The sequence below is a fragment of the Thalia democratica genome, chromosome 2 (assembly GCF_965202585.1).
Source record: "Thalia democratica chromosome 2, ktThaDemo2.hap1.1, whole genome shotgun sequence".
NCBI classification, from domain to species: Eukaryota; Metazoa; Chordata; class Thaliacea; order Salpida; family Salpidae; genus Thalia; species Thalia democratica.
Genome location: NC_139166.1, coordinates 25,106,899 through 25,117,205, shown reverse-complemented (window position 1 = coordinate 25,117,205; position 10,307 = coordinate 25,106,899). Strand labels below are relative to the sequence as shown.

General features: G+C 25.6%; 1 protein-coding gene and 1 pseudogene across 1 annotated transcript; one reads left to right on the top strand and one right to left on the bottom strand.

The window, feature by feature from the left end:
• Positions 1-4,451: 4,451 nt before the first annotated feature.
• On the top strand, positions 4,452-9,987 carry LOC145830012 (troponin I, fast skeletal muscle-like). The gene is made up of 5 exons (XM_082937903.1): positions 4,452-4,524; positions 5,116-5,295; positions 5,672-5,761; positions 9,180-9,362; positions 9,729-9,987. The coding sequence occupies exons 1-5, from the start codon at positions 4,513-4,515 to the stop codon at positions 9,804-9,806; spliced, it is 543 nt and encodes a 180-aa protein (XP_082794029.1). The 5' UTR covers positions 4,452-4,512; the 3' UTR covers positions 9,807-9,987.
• On the bottom strand, positions 7,066-7,808 carry LOC145829544 (glutathione S-transferase Mu 1 pseudogene; annotated as a pseudogene).
• Positions 9,988-10,307: the final 320 nt, after the last annotated feature.

The following is a 10,307-nucleotide window of genomic DNA, read 5'->3' as shown; positions in this document are numbered from 1 at the left end:
ATCTTTAGCATTTCCAAAGATTTTAGGTTAGAATAAAAGCAAAATATTTTTACTGTAAAATAACATATACACCTAATATATCTATTGATTTAATATTTTTTTTATACTGTTTGAGCATATTTTTACTTATTAATGTTTTAAAAAACTTTAATACGCATATTAACGAAACTGTTTAAAAATTTAAACTAAAAAATGCAAGCGTAGTTAGAATGATTAATTGGATTTAGAAGTTAAAAAACTATTGTAAAACCATAAGTGCCAAATGAAAAACTTTTTTTGGTAGTAGGGTTAACTTAAATAGAATTTTTCAGAGCAAATTAACGTGAAACAAAATGCTTCTCAGTTTTTACTGCTGTATTGTTTAGTAGTGCTGGTAGAGAAACGCGTAGTTGACACTTCCTTGTTGTTCTTGTGCTCCTTGTTAAGCACGACGACGTTGTATTCCTTTAACGCGGCAAACTTGTTGTCCTCCATAACGTCTTTGAAAGTAGAAGCAGGGCCGACTTTTACCGGCGTCAACGTTTAAACCTCGCCCCTTCTCAAGTGAGCCCGACGAAAACTTCGGTGGCCGTTGAATCAAGTTGTTCGGTTAAAGCGTCCAGCAGGAAGGTTATTTAACGAGAAACATTTCAACTAGTTGTAATCTGTTTTAAAAGCTATGAAATGAATCTGTTAAATAGAGTTTCGAATCCTGAATAAGCACTTAGTACTACTTATGATAATGTTAGTACTGTGTCAGATGACACGACAATAATTTTTATATAAAAACACTCTCAAGCATAGCAACTAACTCTTATGTAAAATGATAGCAAACTATTACTAATTAAATTGTTACTGTTTAGAAATAATAAATTAAAAAATGTAATAGTCCTTCTATAAAATAAATTGTATGATACTTTGCATATTTAATTTTAAGTTCATGTTGTTGAAATGCAAAAGTCTGTATACTTTAATCTTAGCATAATGAAAATCAGGCTTTCCGGAAGTAAGTCTGTTTCAATTCAGACTGTTAGATAAAAAGTAATTCAAAACTTAAAATTTTAAATCTTTAATTTACGACGATATTTAAAAATATTTGTAAACAGTCTTCTAGAATTGAACAAAAACTTTTATTAGGTATAAGTATTTACAACTTAACTGCTGCATATGCAAAATAGGTGTGACCACTTTTATTACAGCTTTTTCCTTAGATATTATTAATTTTTTAGCCTTTAGACATTGCATTAACTTATTGCTAACCTTTTAAATACTTTAAGACTATTTTTTTAAACTATTTTTTAACAGCTAACTATTGAAACTTTACTAAAATATATTGTAAAATAATAAAAAAAGACTGCCGTTTTTTAGAAAAATTGTATTAGTTATTTAAAGTCGCCTACATAATTTTTCTTCTATTTTAGTTTAAAAACATTTAAGTTATATGATAAAACTTTTTTTACATTCTAATTTAAATATACTTTAATAGTTTAACATTTTTTTTTGTTTTAAGCAACTTGTTCTCATAATAACGTTTTGAAAGACACTAAAATACGGAAGATTACAAAAATGTAAAAAATAAGTTTGCATTCACTTTTTTTTTAATTTTGTATGTCTTAAACGACTTTGAATAGCTTTTTTAGTTAGTAATCTATGTTTTTTTTAATATAAATTTAAAATAATAGTGAATATATAAAAAAAACTGATAAATCACGAAATCATGAAAACTTTGAATGTTTAAAACAGACAGTAGTTTTCAAAATCAATAATTGTGTTTTATATTATTAAATGAACCATTATAAATACTTTTTTATGTTAACAAATCTTTATACAGCTTCAGGTTTTTACTGAAACAGATATCTACTCACTAAAAAAATTTTTCACAGTACTTAGATTTTGAAAATTTAAAAAAAGTTTCAACTTTTACTAAGGGTTTAACAACTTTACAACGAAAAGTATGCTGTATATATGGGGGTTACATGACAATTCAAATTCGGAAAACTAAAATTCCGACAATTCAAATTCTTAAAAAAATGTTTAAAAGACTATCTCAAAAAGTGTTATAAATTTGAAAAAAATAAAAAATACATATGTAGATCTTATTAGTATCTACAAGCTACTTTTTTCTTTTTTGCTAAATATTAAATATTCTTAAAGTTTTTTAAAAACTACTAAAATAATTACGTTTTTTACTTCATTTAAGCAATATTTCAAAAAATAATTCGCGTTTTGTAAAAAGAATTTGAATTGTCCGAATTTGAATAGTCGTCCACCCGTATATGGGCGTATATCCTCCAGTAAACTAGCAATGAAACACATTAATTTTAATTATGCTAGTGCTTATTTTGAAGTGTATACATTTTTTTAATGTTTTTTAAAAAAAACTTAAGCTGTTTAAGTGTCGGATATGTAGCTTGTATAAAAGTGAAGTATTTTATCAAATTTTAAGTTAAAATTTTTTTTTTTAATTGTAAGATTAGTATATATATTTTTTAAATATGTTTTAAATTTACTTATGTAGCTTTTGCTACACTACACTAAAATTAAACAAAGCAGAAATTGATAAGGGATATTTATTTTAACTAACAAACAATTTAAAAACAATATATTTGTTGTAGTTTAATAAAAAATGTTGTTGTTAGTTCAGCTAAGTTTAAATTCGTAAAAGTCAAAAACGATGAAGTTTATTATTAAAATTTACCTTTAATAAAACAAACACTTTTTTTTGTACACAGTTTAGTACATATTTTTTTTAATAATAAGTACTAGTAAATTTCAAATAAACTCTTTTTTTTTACTCTGATTAAAAATATCTTATGATAAAGAAGTCACAATACTATTTCATTGTATTACGAAGTAAAATAAGTTTAAGAATGGTGTTTATTATATTCGTTAGTTTGCTTATTTTAAGTTAAAAAAATAAATAAACAAAACAAAAAAAAAGTCATTTGACCAATTGAAGATGGTTTAATACTTAAAGTTTGAATGGGTGGTAACAAGTTAATTAAAAAAAATGTAGAAAGAATCAAAATTACTTAAGCTGAAACATTTTACACAAAAACAAAAGTAATTCAGGCAAAAAACAACTTAAATTATAAGTTTTCCTTAAGAGTAACTATTAAATTGTGTAAGATGGCATTGTTGACGGCCTTATATAATTTTTTTACTATAAACATGGTTTCAACTAAAATATAATTTAAAACCTAGTTTATACAAAAAAATAACTAAGAAAAATGTCTATAACTTATTATAATATTATTTTAAAACTTGTGTTTTAATGTAAAATTAACAACATAGATTTACATAAAAACTTTTTAAAACTGTTAATATTTCAGAACAACTAAATTTTGCAACCAAGTAAAATACCGTTTATCAAGAAAGAAATGTTAAAATTTGAGTTTTAGTGAAATTTTATGGTTTAAATATTTTTATCCATAACAAACGAAAGAAAAAAGCTCAACAAAAAAAAGTTATTTTTTCAAGTTTGGTATAACATTAAATATTGGTTTGTTCTCTGCTTACTTTTAGATTGTAAAGTTTTTGTATTTTAGTTAGTTAAAGTACATCTTCAACAAATTAATAGTAGTTTTATATAAGCCTAATGACACAGTTTTATTTACAATCACTAGTATGCTCAATGTTCTTAGCATCTAAACTAATCATGTTATACTACTTAAACATAAAGTAAAAGTTTAAAATCAAGGAAAGATTATTTAAAAATGTTTTTTAAACTTTTAAAAATTGCTAATGTCTTAAGTCAAGCTCTATAATATTAAATGAGGTGTATTGTGCTGGTATTATAACTCACTTTGTAATTTAAAAAGTATTTGTAACTTTTATTTTTAGACCAAACTGAAAATATATCAGACAATTGTAACAACTAAGACCATTAGAAAAGATAAAACTTGGACAAAAAAAAATTGGAATATAGTTCAATAAGTATACTTAGTTTTATATTAAAGAAACTGATTAGCAATTAGAACTATGTTTAAAACAAGACTTTATTTCAAAACTACCAAAAATGCTAATACCAGACGATAGTTGTAAGTTAAAAAATGTTATTGCCTCTATATCAAACTAATATATATCAAGCGAGCGACAATGTAGTTTAGTGCACCGTTTTAAGCAAGACTATAAGAACGTCATCTACAGATTATAGTCTCTTACGTCATAAACAGCTGCTTCAAATCACTTTGTAAGACGATCACTCTTCTGCATTTGTTTTTGTTTCCACTAAGAAATCTTAGACAGATATGTGAATTTTTAAAAACTAAAACGTTTTCTAAGTTGTTTAAGTACTACTTTTTGATTAAATTTTAAGTGCTAGTTATTTCTTAAAATACTTTTTTATTTTTGCTGTAGTTTAAAAAGAATAAAGCTAATTTTTTACTTAGATTAAGAAAAATTTTTGCAAGCTTATAGTTTATTACAAGTTGGTGTGTAAGGCATTTGTTTTTATTCGTTTTAACAATGTATTTGTTTTTTAGGAATCAAATAAAAGTAGTAGTTTTTATTTGGAAACTACAAAAGGCGATCATGGCGGATGAGGTTTATTACTTTTGTTTATATCTTTGTGCTTTCATATCAATTTATTTATTGAGAGCTAAGCGATAACCTTTTTTATAATAATAGTACTAAAAATACTACTGTTTTTTTTAGATCATTTAACTAAAAATAAAGAGTTTATTTTACGAAAAACAAAAAGTTTTTTTTTTTAACTCAAAGTAATAGCTTTGTTTTAAAAATTGGTACAAAACTTTAAATACATAAACAATATAGCTTTACAAAAATGATAAAAAATTTCGTAATTTTTAACATTTTTAATTTATCTTTCATTCGAATAACGATTGATTATATTTAAACTATGCTCAAAAATTGTCGACATTAAAAATTTGTATTTTGTTATTTAAAGTCACCCTCTATATACATTACTAGTCCTAGAGTACTTAGACAAGTATAATATTTTTTTTTATAACTATCAATAATACTTTAACATAAAATACGTTTGAAAACTACGATAAACTGTTTATTTCGTTACATTTTATCAATGTAAAATTTTTAAGAAACTAGCACGATATAAAAAGTTAACGTGATTTTTATTAATGTTTGTATGCAAGTAAATACATACTTTATTTTTAGGCTGGATCAAAGAAGATGAGTCATACAAGGAAAATGACTCTCAAATCCTTGATGCTCAACAAGGCAAAAGAGGATTTAGAGAGGGAAGCAGCGGCCAAGCTTGTAGAAAAGAAAGCTGTACTTGCAAAAAGATTGAAGCCCTTGGACGGAATTGAAAATATGACTGTTCAAGAAGCTCAAGTTAGTAAAATATAAATTGTTAAAATAAGATCGTTTTAAATCTGTAGTTAAAAAAAACTTCTATTGAGTAACAATCAAGTATTCAAACATTAAACGTGCCTTAGAATAATTTCACTATATTTTTAAAAGTCTAGCCAATCTGTTAATACTTGGTACTAACAAAGAAAACACTTTTTAAAATCCGTTAAGCTGTTTTAAGTTTAAATAGTATGTTATTACTTTATGATTGTAAGTTTATACGAAAGTAAAAGACTGCCTATGTTTATAATACTTTTTTTTCAAATAGTTTTTATTTATCTAAAAGACAAAGCTTGCACCGAGGCCTGAAAAGCCAACATTTAGTACTTTTTTGATTTGAATTGAAAACTTTATATAGGACTTGTGCAGAGAACTCCACCAGAAAATTGACAAGGTAATGGACGAATCATACGACTTGAAATCACGTGTTAAGAAGAACGATAAAGAAGTTTGTTATTTTTTTTAATTATTAAAAGAAATTAAACATAATGTTTTATAGAACTTAAACGGTATATTTACCTAATAAATAGTGTAAAAAAATGTTTGAATAAGAAACTTGGATCAAAGTTCTCACTTAAGCTTAATAAATACAAATGAAGTTTAGGTTAACGATACATGGGTGAAAGATAAAAAAATTAATTATACCGACAGTTTAAGTTTAAAACTTTACTAAACAGTAAAACTTTTATGATTCATTCTTAGAAGAACTGCTTTTAAAAAATAAACCGTTGGTCAACTAAAAAATTCTTTAAACTGGTGTTTAATAAACCTGTTTAGTTCATTTTTAATTAAAAAATATACATCCATATTTTTTTGAGTTTTTAATAAATAATGTATAACCTCCATTTTGGACTTGATATATAAAACTATACTCTATAAATCGTTTTATCTACAAAAAAGCGTGTTTTTTATCGAACTTTGTTTAATTTGACTAGCTGAATAGCTTGAACAAAAGCCTACATTTCACGTTAACATTAATTTTAGCTTTTTTGTTTAATAAAAGTTAATTAGGTTACTTTTTACCTTTTGAATAAGGTTTCATATATTTTCCAATAAACACAAAAGTGCATTTAAAAAAAAAAATTTGAAAACAAATTTACTGTTTATAAATATAGAATAATTTTATATGTTTAAAACTTATGAATAGTTTTATTTTAATTTAAGTCAAATACTTTTTATTTGTTCACCTCGACAAAAATTTTTTGTTCTTAAGATTAACTTTTAAAAACTTATGCAGATAGAAAAGAGAACTTTTTTATAACAGCTTAAATATATATTCTTACAATTCACTACCTAAAATCTTATCGAAACTATGATAGTTAGCAATTTAAAAATATTAGTTACCAAAGCACGTCATTAAAATTTTGTCGAACTATTTGTTAATAAAATTAAAGTACAAGCTTTTAATTTAGTTTTATTTATAGAATATAGTTTTTTATCTTTAACTTCGTCACAAGTCATTGTTTTAACGTGACACTATCAGCTTGATAGATTAATTTGTGACGATGTAGAGTTCTCCTATAATTAACCAAATACATTTAATTATGATTGCGGTTTTTTGTAGCTCAAAGCAAATTAAACAGAACTTAAACCTTTTGTACTTAAAAATAAGCAATTAAGACTTTATAGCCTATATTCTTAATAAAATTGTATTTTTGATATGAAAATAAATACAAAATTTAATAAAACAAAATACACTAAAAAATTACCTTATTATAACAAATTTATTGAATTTACAGTCTCAATAGATAACTATGTTCCCCAGTGAGCAATTGGACTAAAAATAGGAAAAACAGAAAACTTTTCAGAAGACCTATACTTTTTGATACTTGCAAAGTTGTCAAATTTCTTTTTATACTGCTGTATATTGGGCAGAGTTTTATAACAGCCAGGGGAACACAACTCCATGTGGTCGAGTAGCACACAGAGTCCAAAGTCCACATAAGTCAAGTTTTCGGAGATCGCCCAAGAACGCTTCCCAAGAATCTTTTCGAACCCAGCCAGCCTACGAGGCAGTTCCTTAAAGAAGCCTTCTTTCATGGTTTCAAACTCAGGGTTGTAGCAAAGCATTGCGAAACCAAATCTAAAGTTTTGTTGAGGTTTAATTTTTAAAAAGCAAGGATGTGACAAAGCAAACTTGATTAAAGTTGGTGTTATTAATGAGTTATTAATAGCAACCACAAAAACAAAAATTACCTGAGGTCAGTAAGGAATGATTCGGTTTGGTCGAGTTTTTGTTGCTCGATTTCACCTAGCGGAAGAAGGTTTTTGTGCTTTCTCGCCAAGTACCGCATAATGGCGAAGCTCTGAGTCAGTTTGATTTCACCATCTACTAGGTATGGCAAGTTAGCGAGTTCGATGTCAAGGTTCTGTTTCTTCTTGAACCAGTTTTCAATGCTCGTTTCATACTTGTTTTCATAAGTCTCGCCAAGATACTCGAGCATCAACCGTATGGGCTCTCCTAAGCCTCTTATCTTCCAATAGTGTAGCTCCATTAAAAAACAACAAACTTCTAAATTAATTTTTTTTTTCAAGTTATACTTCGTGAAATTTCTTAAGCACGCTAGTTCTTTATCATAAGTTCAAAACAAACTATTGAAAATTTGAGTTCTTTAAAATGTTCTATTCAATTTTGAAGAATCGCATTATGTTTTGTATTTGTGAATAACAAAAACTATGTTAGTTCAACTCTAATTTTGAGTGCTAAAACTTTTATTGCTAATCAAAAAGAAAAACATAAACTTAGATTAAAAATTAAGCAGTATTAATCTTTAACTGATAGATAATACACTTTTTTGCACATCAACAATTTTACTTGAACACGACATCTATTAACCACGAAGTTGTATTTATACAATTTTAATTTTTACATTTAGTTGTATTATTTATTAACGAAAAGTTTAAAGTTTTCTTTTAAGCTGCGCTTTTTTAATAGTATTTTTGGATTTTAACTAAGAAAAATTTTGTTATAAACATAAAATTTCAAACTTTTAGTATATTAGATAAGTTTTGAACATAGTAAAATGCTGAAATAATTTAAAACTAAAACTAGTACTAATAACAATTTGAATTTTTTTTTGTATATTTCAAATAAATTCAGTAAAAAATTAGTAACACTATTTTTAATAAAAATGTTAATTATCTTTTAGTTAGAAGTATTAAGTTGTTTAAAACAAATATACAAAACCGTTTACTTTGTTTTAGAATTAAAACTACTAGCCTTATTTTATAAAATACAAACTGTATAGCAACTGTTAATAATTGAATTGAGCTAATGTATTAGAATAAATTATTGTTTTTTGCAAAAACGAACAAAAACAAACATATTTTAAAACAAAAGCATTATTTGAACAACACCTGAGTAAATATTTGCATTACTTTGCTTTACAAAAATATTTCTCTGTAGTATTGGTGATTATGCAAAAACTTTAAAGTTAAAGTGATCTATTCAAGTTTAATTTTGCTGAAAAATATAAAATATTCAATTTAAAAATGAACTGTAGAAAATTGTTATCTACTTTCTAACTAACCCAAAACAAGTAAAGTGTTTTTTAAAAGAACGCAATAATTTTTTAGATTCTACCTAAAAAAACGTCTGATTATAACAACTCTAATTAGAACTAATCTTTTTTACTTTACGGTTTACCATATATAAGCTAACTATAAATGTATCGAAATGAAAAATTGATTTAGATATACAGAGTGTTAATTAGTATTTATTATAATAAAGTACATTAGCCTAAAAAGCTAACAAAAGTCCACCGTGAAAAAAACATTTTTTTTTAGCAAGCTACTAATTAAAAAGTTACAAAAAAGATATGATTTGTTATTAATGTATTTTGTGCTATTAATCATTTTACTTCTAGATCGATGACTTGAACCAACAAATCTTTGACTTGAGAGGCAAATTCAAGCGTCCACCATTGCGTCGTGTCCGTATGTCAGCTGACCAGATGTTGAAAGCCCTTCTCGGATCGAAACACAAGGTTTCCATGGATCTCAGGTCTAACCTCAAAACTGTACAAAAGTCAAAAGAAGTTAAAAATGAGGTTCAAAAATTACTTCTTTATTTTTTATTAAATCAATGTGAGGCTTTTATTTTTATTTCATTGATTTACAGCTTTGCCGTAACAAATACATTCTTCGATATCTAGTAATATTGTAGCCAACGTCTTTAATTACAAACTTAATCTATGTTTTACAACTTTGTTATCTCTGTTATCTTTAAAGGACTAGTGTATCAATAAATTAAAAAAAAATTGTAAAAGAAAAATTTTAGTAAACTAAAAAGCTACTTTTGTTAAAAACTATATCTAATGGTTTTAATGCCCTTTATGGTCGGTCGTTCATCCGACATATTTTAGAAAGTGAGATTATTTTTAGACTTTAAAAGCAAAAAAATACCCGTTTAACAGAGTGACATGAAGGATTGGCGTGAAAACATTGACGCCAAAGCAGGGATGGAGGGCAAGATGGCTATGTTCCAGGGATAGGTGAACAAACTGGATAAATTTGTTGCTGTTTTCTTAAAAAACACTCAGTTGAACCCACACACAGCATAATGCTAATTTAAGTGCATAATAAACCCTACTTTTTTGTTTTTAGTTTTCGTGTTGTTTATTTTTCTGTGTTTTCGATTTCATAAACTAAAGTAAACTATTTTGGTGTCTGGCAGTTCAAATTAGACTTTGTTTTCATCTCTTAAGGATTAACTATAACTTTAAATTAGTACTACTTTTTAAGTATCAAACCGAACAACTTTACATAAAAAAAATCATTTTAAAACAGATAACAGTAGGAATAATCTTTATGTAACAAGCTACCGGTTATACTTAAAATGATAAAGATATTTCATATATTTACACTAAACAGTTTTTTATTCCTTAAGTTTAGCTCTAGCTCGAATAAAAGTTGCAAAAACTTCAGTTACTTTCTCATATATTGTCTTTTACTTTAAATCCCATAAAAAATCTTTTTTGGCTGTGCAAAAAACA